The sequence below is a fragment of the Euphorbia lathyris genome, chromosome 3, assembly GCF_963576675.1.
Source record: "Euphorbia lathyris chromosome 3, ddEupLath1.1, whole genome shotgun sequence".
In the NCBI taxonomy this organism is placed as follows: domain Eukaryota; kingdom Viridiplantae; phylum Streptophyta; class Magnoliopsida; order Malpighiales; family Euphorbiaceae; genus Euphorbia; species Euphorbia lathyris.
The window spans coordinates 9,263,567-9,280,496 of NC_088912.1; the positions used below are offsets into that span (position 1 = coordinate 9,263,567).

General features: G+C 33.5%; 1 protein-coding gene across 1 annotated transcript; it reads right to left on the bottom strand.

Annotated features, from left to right (window-relative positions):
• Positions 1-2,834: 2,834 nt before the first annotated feature.
• On the bottom strand, positions 2,835-6,983 carry LOC136224266 (ferredoxin, root R-B1). Its single transcript, XM_066012546.1, has 2 exons — positions 6,826-6,983; positions 2,835-3,448 (listed from the first exon to the last, which is right to left on the bottom strand). Exon 2 carries the CDS (start codon positions 3,437-3,439, stop codon positions 2,987-2,989), a length of 453 nt encoding a protein of 150 aa, XP_065868618.1. The 5' UTR covers positions 3,440-3,448; positions 6,826-6,983; the 3' UTR covers positions 2,835-2,986.
• Between the last annotated feature and the right edge of the window lie 9,947 nt (positions 6,984-16,930).

Consider the following 16,930-nt stretch of genomic DNA (forward strand, 5'->3'; position numbering starts at 1 on the left):
ATTAGGACTTGACATAATTGTAGATAGTTTTTCAAATATGAATTTATATGTAAATTTTCCTATAAAAAATTAATAAAACATTTGAAATATTTTATCTTATTTTTTTATAAAAAAAAAATGGTGCTTTCTATGCTTACTTTGTGTTTTTTACCATTAGATGATGGTGGACTTTGACAAATCCAATGGTGGGAAAAACAAAGTAAGCATAGTCTCTCCAAAAAAAAAATATATACAGCAAGATTTTAAAAGATAGTAAATATCATGAAGTAGAGCAAGTATGTATATATAATAATAATAATAATAATAATAATAATAATAATAATAATAAACAATAATAATATTTATTATTTCGGTGCCCGCTATGGTTACTTTGTTTTTTACAAAGTACTGTTACTTTGTGTGTTTTCACCATTGGATATGGAACATAAAATTAATCCAATGGTGAAAACACACCAAGTAACGGTACTTTGTAAAAAACAAAGTAACTATAGCGGACACCTTATTATTTCATATGTTTCATGTTACATGTTTTTTAAGAGAATTCTTTTTTCATAATGCATATAATTTTAATATGATCAACACATCAAGTCACATTCTTTCTACTATAAAACGTGATTTTGTAGAGATTAATTAAAATAATAGACTTATTATAGAATAAATAAACAGTAGAATCAATAAATAAGAGATATTAAAGTCTTTTTTTAATATTTTAAATTTCTGTGTAACTTTTTAGAAAGATATATGTAATATGAAATGGATGAACTATTTTTTTTAGAGAAAATCACACAGAAATACATTTTTTAAAAATTATTTACAACTATGTCATGTCATTATTTTGTATTATATCGAACTAGTAAAATCAGTACTTTTAATATATTTTAAAGATTATCATTTATAAATTAAAAATCTAGAATATATTTTCTAGGGTTTATAATTTATGAATTGGAGTCTAGATTTTTTTTTTTTTTTTTTGAAATGAAAGAATAATATTATTGGTTAATGTCAGCAATGAGAATAGAAAATAGGGAAGGGGGCATTCTTGCCACTCCTTACGAACAGACACAGAATCGACTGCTCTAGCTAAGCTATGTGCAGCACAGTTTGTTGAACGTTTAACAAAAGAGATAAAGGTATTCTCTAGCTCGCTAATTAATTTAACACGATAAAAAATAATGTCAGAAAAATACGATAACGCGTGGTTTCTACCGTTAATGGCATTTACCACAGAGAGACAGTCTGTCCGAAGCTCAGTATTTCTGATGCCTCTGTCTTTTAACCACGATAGTGCTTCTTTTACTGCCATAGCCTCCGCTATAACTGGATCATAGCAACCCAGGTGTGCCCCGTGGGAGGCGAAACTGCAGAAACCCCTATTATCCCGAATTAGAAAACCAAAAGAGCAGTATCCCTTATTTTGAAATACCCCTGCATCAATATCACAAGCTAATTTACCAATTTCCGGTCTTTTCCATCGTGAGGTACAGGGGCCAGTATTTGGGTTAGTTCTATTACGCACATCCCAGGCTAGCCGCCAGTCCGTCGTCTCTCGAGCAGCATGCTGAATCAGGTCTGTTGCTGGGGTCTGGAATTGATTCCAAACTTTCCCATTTCGTGAAGTCCAGATTCCGCAGATCACATACAGTTCTCCATTCGTCGGGCCATTTTGTGTATCCCTAACAAATCTGTTCAGCCATTCCACAAAATTCAGGACCCCATTCATTCTATTATCCCCATAGAAATTCCACCATACCTGTTGAGCATAGGGACACTGTACAAAGACGTGTGTTTCATCTTCAATATCAAGATCGCACTGGGGGCAGAAGGGTGATAGATTATTGTGCCTAAGTTGCAGATTTCTCATTACCGATAAGCATCCTGCCATCACTCTCCATAGGAAGTTTTTAATTTTGGGAGCAGCTTGTATTTTTCAAAATTTTCCCCAACAGGTATTATGATCATCCCTACTTGATTGAGGAAGCTCAGTGAGAATTCGGTACCCGGATTCCACCGTGTAATTGTCCGACACCTCATGGCCCCAGAACTAGCCATCCTCAGCCCGATTTCCTCGTCTTGGGATGAATAGAATCTCCCTTTGGTCACGGTCATTAAAAACTTCTTGAATTAGTTGTCTGTTCTAAGAGTTGTCATCCTGTAGGAGGTCACGAACACTTCCTGTTGGCATTTCACTTTCCCCTGATGTGATTTTGGGATTTGACAGGTCTGGGAGCCAGGGGTCCTCCCATATGCGTGTCATACAACCGTCTCCGATCTTTCGACGCAGTCCTTTGAGAATTAAGTACCTACTCGAATGTATGTTGCGCCAGACAAAAGACGGGTTATGACCCACCGCAGATCGTAGGAAGTCCGTTGTAGGGAAGTATCGAGCTTTCAGAAATCGTGCCACCAGCGAACATGGATTTTGAATGATTCTCCGTGCCTGCTTTACAAGTAAGGCAATATTAAAGTCATGTAATCGTCTGAATCCTAGACCATCCTAGGCCCCCAAAGCGTTTTGGCACAAAGCTTGTCATAACTCTTCCAGTGGATGCCAGATATTGATTCAGCATTATTCCTCCACCAGAAGCGATTCAATAATGACATATTAAGAATTAAGTTTGGTGATATGATTAAGTTGTAATGTGAAAATAGGTAAAGTTCAATGGCCATAGGTGTAATTTATCTGGCCATTCTGTTAAAAATTGAAGTTTGATGACCACAATGTTAAATGGGTAAAGTTCAGTGACCATGGGCATGGATGTAATTTACCCAATAATCGTGTAAGACGGTGAAAACAAGCTTTTAACATTGAGGACTGCAAATTTTGCAAGCAAAAAGATCTAAAATTGTCACATTTCAAGCATTAAATATCATATCTATGAGCAACAAAAAATACCCAAAAAAAAAAAAAAAAAAACATTTCACCATCCTGATTATCCAGAAACAAGTTTACAGACCAAACTAGTGAATTTTGATTGTTGCAGAGAACTCAGCAGAGTTCTTCCTCCTTGTGTGTGTGAATCACACAATCTGAAGTTGGGTAAGAAACACAAGTCAGTAGATACCCATCCTTCATCTGACTCTCATCGAGAAACGAACCGTCCGATTGGTCAACCGAACCAGCCGCCATCTTCCCTGCACAAGTGGAGCAAGCCCCAGCCCTGCAAGAGTATGGCAGTTCGATTCCAGCACTCTCGGCTGCATCGAGAATGTAGGTGTCATCAGTGGCTTCAAACTCGTTCTCTTCGCCGTCTGGCCCGATTAGCTTAATTTTGTAGACAGCCATTGATGCTTTGAAGTTTTGGGAGCATTTCAAGCCGAATGATTTGGAGATGCTCCTCACTGATCCGAGTGAACTCGGTGTTTTGATAATGGCGCTAGTTAACCGAGTTTTCGGTGTAGCTTTGAGCATGGACTGAGAGGGAACTGTCACGGTTGCCATCTTTAAACCCTGAATCCAGAACAGGAAATGTGAGTTATAGATTCATTTCATTGTATGTGTATGCTACGTCTCGGATTCTCAAAATAACATCAAACATGAAATAGATCATTTTGTATGCCTTGAAAATTTTCACAACAAAACGGAACTACTATCCGTTCGTCCAAGAACAAGGCAATTAATATTTGGAGCATTATGAGAAGATGCAAAACTAGGGTACTCCGCTCTTCACTCGAAGCTCCAATTGACGACACGAAGCAAGATCGACTTTAAATTCTCATTATTGCCAAGAACTCAACCAAGCTTTCTAAAACTATTATAGGCACCGACTATTTAGATTCATTTCATTGTATGCTACCTCTAGGATTCTCGAAATAACAAGCACAACATAGATCATCATGTACGCCTCAACAAATTTCACAACAAAACGGAACTAACTATCCATTCGTTCAAGAGCAAGGCAATTTATATTTGGAGCATTATGAGAAGATGCAAATTGGGACTCCGCTCTTCACTCGAAGCTCCAATTGATGGCACAAAGAAAGATTGACTCCAAATTATCCTTCTTGCAGAGAAGTCAACCAAGCTTTCTAAAACTAAATGCACCAACACTATTAGATTAATTTCATTGTATGCTACCTCTCGGATTATCAAAATAACAACAAGCACAACATAGATCATGTACGCCTCAACAAATTTCACAACAAAACGAAACTAACTATCCGTTCGTTCAAGAACAAGGCAATTCATATTTGGAGCATCATGAGAAGATACAAAACTAAGGGTACTCTGCTCTTCACTCGAAGCTCCACACTACAAGTTTCCAAGAGTTTGCTTTTCCAAAACATGCAACGCTTAAAAATCGAACTTTTTGTGCAACATAGCTTAACGTATATATTAACATATATGGCTATCAAAAGTCGGGGATTATAATTAATTAGAACACCAAATTTTCTTCATAAGAGACCAAAACTGAAGTAAAAACTATGCTAAGTGAAAAATAAACTGGACGTATTATTTAATTTTGCTAAGGATGTCAAAGCCGGATGCTTAATATTTTTTCTTTCAACACCAAAACGAACTAAGCAATCACTCAATAGCACAAATCTCAAAAGCACAGCATTCCAAATGATTATGATACTAAATGGTGAAATTCCTAGACCTATTTTGACACATCAAACCAATTGTCAAGGAAAACTCAAACTATCATGGATTTTTCCTCAGAATAATCCTCTTTCTGAGGAAGGACATGAAAATGGTGTTCAAAAGCAAAGAACACAATAATTGTATCACCGGGTTCAGTGACAGAAGTCAAACATAAGCATCTAAACACTAAAACACTTGTCATCTGACAGCGTGTTTCAAACACCGGTAACAGTTGATTAAACAGTTTCTACAACTTTCCCACTTACATTAACATCTGACATTGAACCCACAAGTGAATCAATCACCGGGTTCTTTGCCTCCAAAACCGGTATTTTGAACACCGGTTCTGTATGCATTCTGATAATCCAGACAGAAGCATTAGCTGTGGAAATATTTTTAACCGGACCTTACCTAAATTTTTTCTCAGAGAGAAGGCCTAATACGCAACGGTAAACGTTGTTGTCGTGTGACCAAGAGGTCACGGGTTCGAGTCTTAGGAGCGGCCTCTTGCCAAATAAATTGGCAGGGGAAGGCTTGCCCCCAGTACACCCTTGTGGTGGGACCCCTCCCCGGACCCTCGCTCAGCGGGGACGCGTAGGCCGCCCTTTTTTTTTTTAGAGAAGGCCTAATACATATGTTGCCCCATGTACTTGGCCCAAAACTTCAGCTGCCCCCTAAACTTTCAAAAGTTTCAAATGACCCCTATTCTTGTCCAATTGCATTCAATAACCCCCTATTTCTTAATAGAATTTGAATACGGAAAATGGGAGACAAACTACGTCACGTGTCAAAGTTGTCGCCCCGTGTCAAAAAGAAAATGTCAAATAGACAAATAATTAATTAGGAACTTTTGAAAGTTTAGTTAAAGTTTTGGGGTTATTGAATGCAATTGGATATGCAGATGGGGTTATTGAATGCAATCGGACAATGTAGGGTGTTATTGAATGTAATTGGACTAAAATAGGGGGTCATTTGGAACTTTGGAAAGTTGAGGGGGCAACAAATGTATTAAGCCCAGAAAAAGAAACATTATCACGAGAAAAAACCCATCACATATATCTGTGGGCACAAGCTAGAAACATACAAAACATAATGAAGTCTCTAACCTACGATGAGTAGGGCCAAATTTCAGCAAGTAATTGCTCATGTTAAATCAAGCCAAATTTCAATACCCCAAAACATTGGCATCAATATAACATCTCATTTCATAGAAATGTTGATGAAATGTTAAATTTTCAAGGAACTCTCCAATAACGAATTAAGGGTCAAAATAGCCCTCAAAAGCAAACAGATTTAATTTAATCCAAATCGAAGTTCAATTATCAACTATGCCTCAAGTTGGTGAATTTTTGACAAATTGGCCCAAATTTGATAATTTTTTTGGTATGAAAATTGATTGTATTCGGGCCGATCTGTCAAAATGTCGATGAAATGTTAAATTTTCAAGGAACTCTGAAATAACGAATTAAGGGTCAAAATGACCCTCAAACTTGGCACACATGATTACTTTAGCCCAAATCAAAGTTTAGATATCAACTCAACCCTCAAGTTGGTGAATTTTGACAAATTGGCCATAATTTGATAAATTTTTGGTATTAAAAGTTGATTGTATTCCGGGCAATCTGTCAAAATTTACCAACTTGAGGGCTGAGCTGATATCTAAATTTCGATTTGGGCTAAATTGATCTGGCTGTCAACTTGTCAACTTTAGGGACCATTTTGACCCTTAACTCCTCCAATGAGGGACACCAAATTTATGAAGATTGTATAATATCAAATCAATTAGAATCTCAAGAGCCACAAATAGGATTTCCCCCTAAAAAAGTCGGTAAAATACTAAATTTCAAGCGAGCTGAGAATTTTTTTCCCCTAAACTTACCACTAATCCAGGGTTGTCAATTTCACGATAACTCAAATTGCTCTCTATGTAACCTATTGGTTCGAAAACACATAGATAATGAAAGAGACTGAAACTTTTGTTGCTTCCCCAGAAAACAATAAGAAAGAAAAAAGCCCCACTTACAAAAGACACTCTACCCAAACATCAATCAAATTTAGCTCAACAAACAAACAAACAAACAATAGTACCCATCAATCATTAACTCAATAAACAAAATCAAAACCCGAGATAAACCCAAATCAGAATAGATCTATAAAAAACCCCATGATTCAAACCCTAAACAATAACGCAAAATCAATTATATACAAAAAGCGCACAGAGGAAGAAGGAGAAGAAGACTCACTGAGTTGGAGAAATGATCGAGGAAAATCAGGAAAAGATGGCAAGAAAGGGGGAAATGAGTTTGGTAAAGCGGAAGTAACGAGGTGGGTTAGAATTTATAAGTAAAAGGAGAGAGTGGGGGAGTCGGGTGGCTTTTGGAATCTTTTGAAGGGCAGCAGAGGAAGGCGGCCACCTCGCCGATACGCAGGAAGATACCTTATGGCTAAAAGCCAAAACCCACCTCACTTCAATTTTTTATTCAATTAAGGGGTTGTAATTATTTTGAGGGTAATTAATTTATTAGTGTCTACTAGACCTGTCTACGGGTCCGGGTACCCGTCCGGTCCGTCCAGGCCCGTGTCCCTTGGACCGGGCTTGGACAATAAAAATTGTTCATCGGTCCAGCCCGGTCCAGGCCCGCTAAAGCCCGTCTATTTTTTGGGCGGGCTTGGGATTAATAAAAATAACACTGGCCGGCCCAGCCCGGCCCGCTTATTAATATTAATTAATAAATATTTATTTATATATTAAATATTTATTTTTAAGTATAATATTTATTTTTTTTATAATTAACAATTATATATATATATATATATTTAGGTGGGCTTATATGGGTTGGGCTCGGGATTTGATTTTTAAGCCCGAGCCCGCCTAAATTAATTGTGGGCTGGGCTGGGCTTGGGCTGAGCATTTTTACTTAAAAACCCGACTGGCCCGGCCCGAGCCCGGCCCAACCCGGCCCATGGACAGGTCTAGTGTCTACATTTTAACAAAACACACTATTTAGTCCCTGTATTTTTAAAAACACATGATAAAATCCTTAACCTTTTTCTCGATGAACTGTTTAATCCCTAACATTTTTCTCGGTGAACTGTTTAGTCCCTGCCGTTAGACTCTCATGAAGATTCTGTTACGCAATTTGGATTTGCGTTCTTCTTTTCCTTTATTTTTCTTTCCTTTAAACTCTACTGCATCTGAAATCAAATTTGAGTGTTCTTCTTCTTAATTTTCTTCTTAATTGCTCAAATTCGTAAGCATTAGGTCTGTTCTTTTTCTTGTTCTCCATACAAATTGCTTCTTTTTCTAAATTGGATTTCATCTTCTAAAATTTGAAGGTAAATAGTAAAGGGTAATTTAGTCATTTCTGAATTCATAAATGGTAAAAAATCTAACAAACAGACGGAAGGACTAAAAAGTTCACTGAGAAAAAAGTTAGGGACCTTACCATGTGTTTTTAAAAATACAGGGACTAAACAGTGTGTTTTGTCAAAATATAGGGACTAATAAATTAATTACCCTTATTTTTATTGATTTAAAGGGGTGTTTGGTATTTAATAAAGGACATAATAAAGATAAATATTGGTATATGGTTAAAGATAAATGTTAATTTTAAATAAATGTAGTGGGGTTTTATATTTTTTCAATTCGGTATTTGTGGTTGGTAAAATTTTCATTTTTCCAAATTTGATCGATAACGATTTCAAAATCAAAATTTTCAAGAATTAAAGTTGTTTAATACTCCATCCATCTCATTATATAAATCGTTTTAGAAAGTGGAATTTTTTCAAAATATAAGTCGTTTTGGTTTTCCAAAAATTTTTTGTTTAGTTTTTTTGTCCAAGCATTAAATTTTTTTATCTTTATCTATGTGTTTTTTTAACATTCCAATGCTTATTGCTCAATCATTACATGAGAGAGAAATTTTTTTTAAATTAACCAATGTAAATTCATTAATTGAATTTCTTAATTTGTGTGAAAATATCTAGAATGACGTATATTATGAGACGGAGGTAATAGTATCATAGACCACACTTTTATTTTCGAAATCATTATTTTTGGAATTTTCCCACTCAAAATATTAACTTTCTCTCTCACTAAAAAACCAACACCTAAATGACCATTTAAAAAGTTGAAGAATTAAAATTGCTTAAAATATCATTTAATTTTTGAAGATTTTCACTTTAAGATCATTGTCGGTCAAATTTGAAAAAATAACCACATGCATCGATCTGCACAAAAAAAAAAAAAAAAAAAAAAAGTGACACCATAAGGTTTTATTTGAAATTAACCCTAAAGATAAAAGATGAGTATAAGATAAAAATAAAATAGTTTGAGAATTATTATTTCATGGTTTTTTTATATTTTATCCAATTTTTCGGTTCAAATCTCGCCAGACAACCTTTAAGTGGATATTTTCCCAATTAAAGTTTTCCGCATATACCAGGAATCGAACTCTTATTATTTCATGTTTGTTTTGTGGAATAGAGATAAAATAATATATTTTACTATATTATCAATACTTAAACTACATAATATTGATTTGATGGATAAAAAAGACTTTCCATCTCATTAAAACTGAGAAGTTTATCTCATCATTTTATACCAACCCCCTTTAGTTATAAGATTTGAGGGATAAGGGTCTTATCTCTCCCTTATCCCCTGTCCTATCTCTAAAATAAAAATGAAATAAATGAACTAGAGATTTTTTTTTATCCTTATCTCACCCCACTTATCCCTCATGACAAACACGCTCTGAGGTTAAATTTGACTCGTAGACATTTTCAATTTAGTTTAAATCGAAATTTATATATCAATTCAATTTTAAAGTTCCATATTTGACAAATTAGTCAAAATACAATCAGATTTTTTTATCTCTATCTCAACCCACTTACGTAACATCATGTGGATCTTATCTTATATAGATTCTCATAATGTATTTTACATATGTTGGATAAAATATATTTAAAAATTCAAATATTATGAAAATTGTGTACGGATTTTTAATTTGTTTATGTAAAAACATCAAAAATATCAATTTAGCACTCATAAATTACGAGAGACAATGAATCCTGGATCCGTCACTGACTTTAGAAATGCACAAAATTAATCAACAGTCGATTTTTAAAATCGAAATTAGATTAATCGAAACCGGTAAACTAGAGTATGAATTTTTACTTAGAAAATGAATGCTTAATAAATGAAACCGAAAGATTAATTAATTATAAATGTATGCACATACAACTTTTTTTTGGTAGGGAAAAGAAAGTAAAGACAAAACAAACACCACAACAAATTAATCCGAGATTAGCCTAGGAAAACTAACCCCACAATATCTTCAGAAAGCAAAGATAACCGAAAATCAGGAGGAGAATAGAAAATAGAGACGTCCAAAGCCCTCTCATGGCCCTCAGCAGCAAGCCGATCTGCCACCCGATCTTGCTCCCTGAAAACATGGCAAAAGTTGATAGAATCGAAAGAGGAGCAAATTCTTCTAATTGCTTTAACTAAATTCTGGCTCCCTAAACACAGAGCCCTTTTATCGGAAATCATCTTGACTGCTTCGAGATTGTCTGACTCCACTAGTAGCCTCCTAATCCCCAGATCCTCTGCCACCCTAAGCCCAGAAAAGATACCCTAGAGCTCAGCAATAAAAGAGGAGCCCAAACCCAGATTCTGAGCAAAACCTGACAACCAAGCACCTCATGCATCTCTCAATACACCGCCAACAGCAATTCTTCCGTCCTCTTTACGCGACCCATCGATGTTCAACTTTACCATCCCTTCACTTGGTCTATCCCAGCCTATCAGATGAACAATCGTCTTTTTGGATAGAACCTGCTAAGCTATCAACCTTGAAACTCTCAATTATTGAATTAACTTTTCTGAAGAAGAAAGCCAGCAAATTAGGAATGATAACCGCTCCTTCTCCAAATACCTCAACATTCCTCCAATGCCAAAGTTGGTGGCAGACCACAGCAAACAGAATTACTCCATGTTCGAGCTCAGCCAACAACTTTCCTTCGACACTCTCCCTAAACCAGTCTTGTTCTGAATAGGAAAAGAAGGCAGAAAGACACTGCTCAGGCAGAACTTTCCTCCACACGGCCTTACTTCCAGCATAATCTCTAAGAATATGGCAACTGGTTTCCGCATGAGCTTTACATCTACTACAAGCATCAGAATCCACCAAATGTCGTCTTTTCCTTTCAACATTTGTTAGAAGCCTATTCTTAGCACAAAGCCAAAGAAAACTCCTAATACGATAAGGAACCTTCAAGGACCAAATACCTTTCCAAAGGTTTGAAGGAGGAACATACAATGATTAAAGGTCTCAAAAACAGATTTACAAGAATAAGTATCATTATTAGTAAACGACCAACAACGAATATCACCATAATATATGTAAAATTCTCCATATATATAAATTAATTTTGTTATAAATATTTAAATATTTAATTTAATTTATTTTTTAATTGATCTTGAATGTTTTTGTTTAATACTTAAATAATTCTATATTAATTATAAGTGACTAAGGGGGTGTTTGGTAGCTGCTTTTCGACCTCCTGTTTGCCTTTCGTAGCCGAAAAGTAGCTTTTTATAAAAGCAGAGAATCCCTGCTTTTTGGAACAGCAGCCTTTTCAAACAGCAAACAGTAAACCATAACAGGAAACAGCAAACAGCAGATAAAAGGGACCCTAATTATGTTTACTATGTTAACCAAATCTAATGGATTTATAATTTTTTTGTTAATAAATTGAATCATGTATATCCCTACTTAATTGTATTACTCATATCGTAATGATAAAATTATTTTTGAATCGCAATAATAAAAATATTTTTACCTTTATAAAACAAGCAAAAAAGATAAAAGTCAAAAATGGAATGGCAGGTATATCTGACCAAAGAAGGAAGAAAGTTAATGATATACCGTTGGTCACTCAATCTAAACTCATGTGTTTCTTTCGAAATCATCACTCAATTTCAATTTATTTCAATAAAATTATTAAATTTTAAACTTTTTTTCAATTAGATCACTCCGCCGATTTTAGTAATTAAAAAGCTTCGAAATAATAACATGGGTGACACGTCAACTATCCGTTCCTGATTAAAATGGTTAAAAGGCATCGAAACGAAACGTGACAGATACGTGTTGGTTATTTTTAGGCAAAAAGCATTATTAAGCCACTGATCTTTCATTTTTTGGTTTATTAAGTCCTTGATCTTTTATTTGAATACATTAAGTCCCTGATCTTTTATTTTTTATCTCATTAAGCCCTTGATGACCAAATTAGTAAGTTGTGAATATGTAAATCTGTTAAAAAGACGTTATTAACTTCATATGTATTTAAAATTATTAAAAAATATATTTTTTACAGTTTAAATCAATGTTTTTATATTTTTCTTATAGTCACATTATACATCCAAAACTGCTTTCAAACAGTGAAAAGTTACAAATTTCGAATGCAGGTGCAATTAATAACAACCTATTAACTGAATTTTATGTTTCAAAATTACTTTTTTTTGTCATCAAGGATTTAATACGACCAAAATTAAAAGATCAGGGGCTTAATGTATCCAAATAAAAGATCAAAGGCTTAATGAACAAAAAAATAAAAGATCAAGGATCTAATGATGCTTTTTGCCTTATTTTTATGTAAAAAAACTAAAAGTTTGTTTTTTATATAAAAATAACCGACACGTGATAACCAGGTGGTGCATATGTGGATGTCACGTTTCGTTTCGGTCAGAGATCTGAGTTGACTCATGTTGATATGTCACTCATGTCATTATTTTGATGCCTTTTAACCACTGAAATTGACGGAGTGACCTAATTGAGACAAAACTCAAAGTTAGATGATTTTATTAAGATAAACTGAAATTAAATGCCCATTTTGAGACAACCATGTAAATTCAGTGACCAATGGTTTATTTAACCCGAAAGTTAATTAATAATTAATTACCAAATTGAATCAAATTTTAATACTCTTAATTAATTAATTAATTAAAAATATGGTTAGATTTGTGTATAAAGACATATTAAAATAATAAAAATGTGGAGCACCCCAAATTGGACTATAGAATTTCAGATACATAGGCAATAATAGAAGTCACAATGTTACATGTGCTAGCTAAGCTTCAAAAGTAGTGTCTTGACCCTTGACCCCCATTTATTTATTTTTTATATTTCACATTTTATGTGACAAATAATATTTATTTTTCTCAACCATAAAATATAGGGAAAAGCCATCAAAATCACATTTTTTTAATAAATTCTGTAGCAGCCATTTATGTATGCTGTCTTATTTATTTCCCATGTGGGTTGCATGAGAAATGTTCATTAATTCATCTTAATATTTGATCAGGATACGTGGGAGAAAATCTGATGTCTCCATTTCGACGTTTCTTTCCATGTCTCTCTCATAAAAAAAATAGTCATTTTTAATTAAAATAATATATTTTATGAGCCAAAGGGACCCATATGATTAAAAGTGATAGCTTTTTATGAGAGACATGGAAGGGAACACCGAAATGGGGACAACAGATTTTCTCGAAGGATACATAATTAAGAAATTATACATGATTATGTCATCATACTAACAGAAACTATATTTTGAATTTTGTATTTATCATTTTTTTAGGGTTAATTACATATAAATGTCTTGTGGTTTTACCGATTTGTAGATGAGTTTCTATGGTTTTTTTTTTACAAACACAACACTGTAATTTGCAAAATTTTACATTTGGGTTCAACTTGTCAGAATTTGACCGATAACGACCTTGAAATGAAATTTTCATTTTAAGGTCGTTATCGGCCAAATTTGGCAAAGTAAAAAATGCAAAATTTTATAAACTATATGGTTACTTTTGTAAAGAAAAATATTAGATATCTATCTGAAAATCCGTGTAACTACATAACATCTACTTGTAATTAACACATTTTTTTAAGGGTATATTAGATTTAATCTTAGTTAAACCTTATATTTATTATTTTAGAAAGGGTTAAGGTGCAAAAATACCCTTAACGTTTTGGGTAAGGAGCAATTTTACCCCTAACGTCTAAAATGGTGCAATTTTGCCCCTAACGTTGGAAGTCAAGAGCAATTTTACCTCTAACGTTAATAAATTGGGTCAATTTCAGACACTATTATAAAACACATATATTTTTGTTCCTTATTCAGCACCAATTGCATAACAATTCGTTCTGAAAAAAGGATTTCATGTTTTTTATAATTTAATAATAGAATTTGAGGTTAATATTTATAAATTTGGTGAATTTTTTGAATTTATTTTGTCTAATTCGTACAAAAAGACAGTATATTTTTTTATTTTTTTCACATCCCAACATATGTTTATGATTTGTTACTGATAAAATGACACGCGTATGAAGTGTAGATGACAAGATTCATGCCGAGAAGACAGTTTGATGAATTATTTCTCAAATTGATCCAATTTATTAACGTTAGGGGTCAAATTGCTCTTGGCTTCCAACGATAGGGGTAAAATTGCACCATTTTAGACGTTAGGGGTAAAGTTGCTCCTCACACAAAACGTTAGGGGTATTTTTACACCTTAACCTTTTAGAAAATTTAATCATTAACCTTATATTTATTAGATTTAATCTTAGTTAAACCTACTCCATGCCCTCATTTTAATTACTTAAAATACAACAAATGAGCATAGCTCAATTGATACACCACTAGCACTGTAATCAAGTCGAGCTTTGATCTGCTCAACTTCGGTTCACTATAAGATTAACGAGCTCAAGTCCGAGTCGAGTTTTGGCTTGCTCAAGCTTGGCTCAACTCATTAGAAAATAAACGAGCTCGAGTCGAGCTTCGAGCTTGTTCTTTGAACTTGGTTCATTAAGAAAATTATCTAATCATGAATTGTTTGTGAGTAAAATGTTAATTATATTTATGAAGTTTGCTCGGAAATAGCTCTTTAATTGTGTACATAAACAAGCTCACAAGTAAAGTTCGTGAATAAATAAACAAAATGTTTACTAATAGTTCGTCTATTACTTATTTATTATGTTTGTGAACGAACTCATCTAATAGCAAATGAAATAATATTGAGTTTAGATATTTGTAAACTAACATAAAACTAAAATTTGTTCATAAATGTTCTAATCGAGCATGCTCGCGAGCTTTCGAACGGAGCTTTGGCCGGCTTAAGCTCGACTTGTTTATGAACCGAGCTAGTAAATTGTGCTTATGAGCAGTTTGTTTACAAATCGAACCGACCACCGACTTGCTAATGAACGGCTCAACTCATTTACAACTCTATATACCACTAGTTTTAGAAGTAGAAAATCGTGGATACGGATTTTATATATATATGGGTGAGATCCAGTGTGACAAGGGGTTAGGATGTGACAAGGAGTTTATTGTGTGACATAACAAAACTACGTAGTTTTGATGATAATTAAAAAGGGCAAGGTGGTAAATTTGTAAATAAAATGAAAAAGAGGATAGAGAAAATTGTTTTATTTCTTTTCTTTAAAATATATTTTCCCGACATCTCTAACATCCTTTTTCGAAAAATTTTATACTATTAGACTCGTCTAAATTATACGGTCATTTTAAGATCCCTGAAGCTCAAGTAAAAAGATTTCCGGTGAACGGAATCCGGGTGGACGTTTTCTGGTGAGAAAAAAAGTGCCCAGAAAATTCTCAAACAAATCCAGAAAATGTAAAACATTATTCTAAGAAACTTTAATTCTTGGGTCGACGCGGTATTTCTTACGGTTTAGTCCCAATAAAACTTTTTCCTTAATTTTATCCATTTTACATGTTTGAACAATTTGTTGGGTCAAAACTGTAAGGAATCTTACTTTGAGCCAAGAACTAAAGTTTCTTAAAATGATGTTTTAAATGTTTTGGAATTTTTTAATAATTTTCTAGGCACGTTTTTTGTCCTACTTACATTGTTCCAAATCAGTGTACCATTTGTTCCAACATAATACTTATATTGTTCCAATAGAAAATTGTTTTATTTCTTTTCTTTAAAATACATTTTTCCGACATTTCTAACCTCGTTTTTCAAAAAATTTTATACTATTAGACTCGTCTAAATTAGACGGTCATTTTAAGATCCCTGAAGTTCAAGTAAAAAAAATTCCGGTGAACGGAATCCGGGTGGGCGTTTTCTGGCGAGAAAAAAAGTGCCCAGAAAATTCTTAAAAAATTCCAGAAAACGTAAAACATTATTGTAAGAAATTTTAATTCTTGGGTCGAAGTGAGATTTTTAATCCCAATAAAACTTGTTCCTTAATTTTATCCATTTTACATGCTTCAATAATTTATTGGGTCAAAACTATAAGGAATCTCGCTTTGAGCCAATAATTAAAGTTTCTTAAAATGATGTTTTACATGTTTTGGAATTTTTTGATAATTTTCTGGATACGTTTTTTGTCCTACTTACATTGTTCCAAATTAGTGTACCATTTGTTCCAACATAATACTTAATATTGTTTCAACAGAAAAATGTTTTATTTATTTTCTTTAAAATACATTTTCCCGATATTTCTAACCTCGTTTTTCGAAAAGTTTTATACTATTAGACTCGTCTAAATTAGACGGTCATTTTAAGATCCCTGAAGCTCAAGTAAAAAAAATTCCGGTGAACGGAATCCGGGTGGGCATTTTCTGGCGAGAAACAAAGTGTCCAGAAAATTCTCAAAAAATTCCAGAAAATATAAAACATTATTCTAAGAAACTTTAATTCTTGGTCCGAAGTGAGATTTCTTACGATTTTGACCCAATAAATTGTTGAAGGATGTAAAATGGATAAAATTAAGGAAAACGTTTTATTGGGATTAAACTACTTCGACTCAAGAATTAAAGTTTCTCCAAATAATGTTTTACATTTTATGGAATTGTTTGAGAATTTTCTGGGCACTTTCGGGTTTTTTTATCAGAAAACGTCCATCTAACCGCCGGATTCCGTTGATTTGGGACTAAACCGTAAGGAATCTTATTTTGAGTCAAGAATTAAAGTTTCTCAGAATAATATTTTATATTTTCTGAAATTTTTTGAGAATTTTCTGGACATTTTTTTCTCACAGAAAAACAGATCGCCGGATTCAATTCACCGGAAATTTTTTTACCCGATCTTCTGGGATCTTAAAATGACCGTCTAATTAAGACGAGTCTAACGGTATAAAATTTTTTGAAAAACAAGGTTGGAAAAGTTGGGAAAATGCATTTTAAAGAAAAAAAATAAAACAATTTTCTCTTTCCTTTTATTTACAAATTTGCCACCTCCTTTTGGTTAATTACAAAATTGGTCATTGTCACACAATAATGTTTGTCGCACCATAAAAAATGTGTCACACCTGATATCAT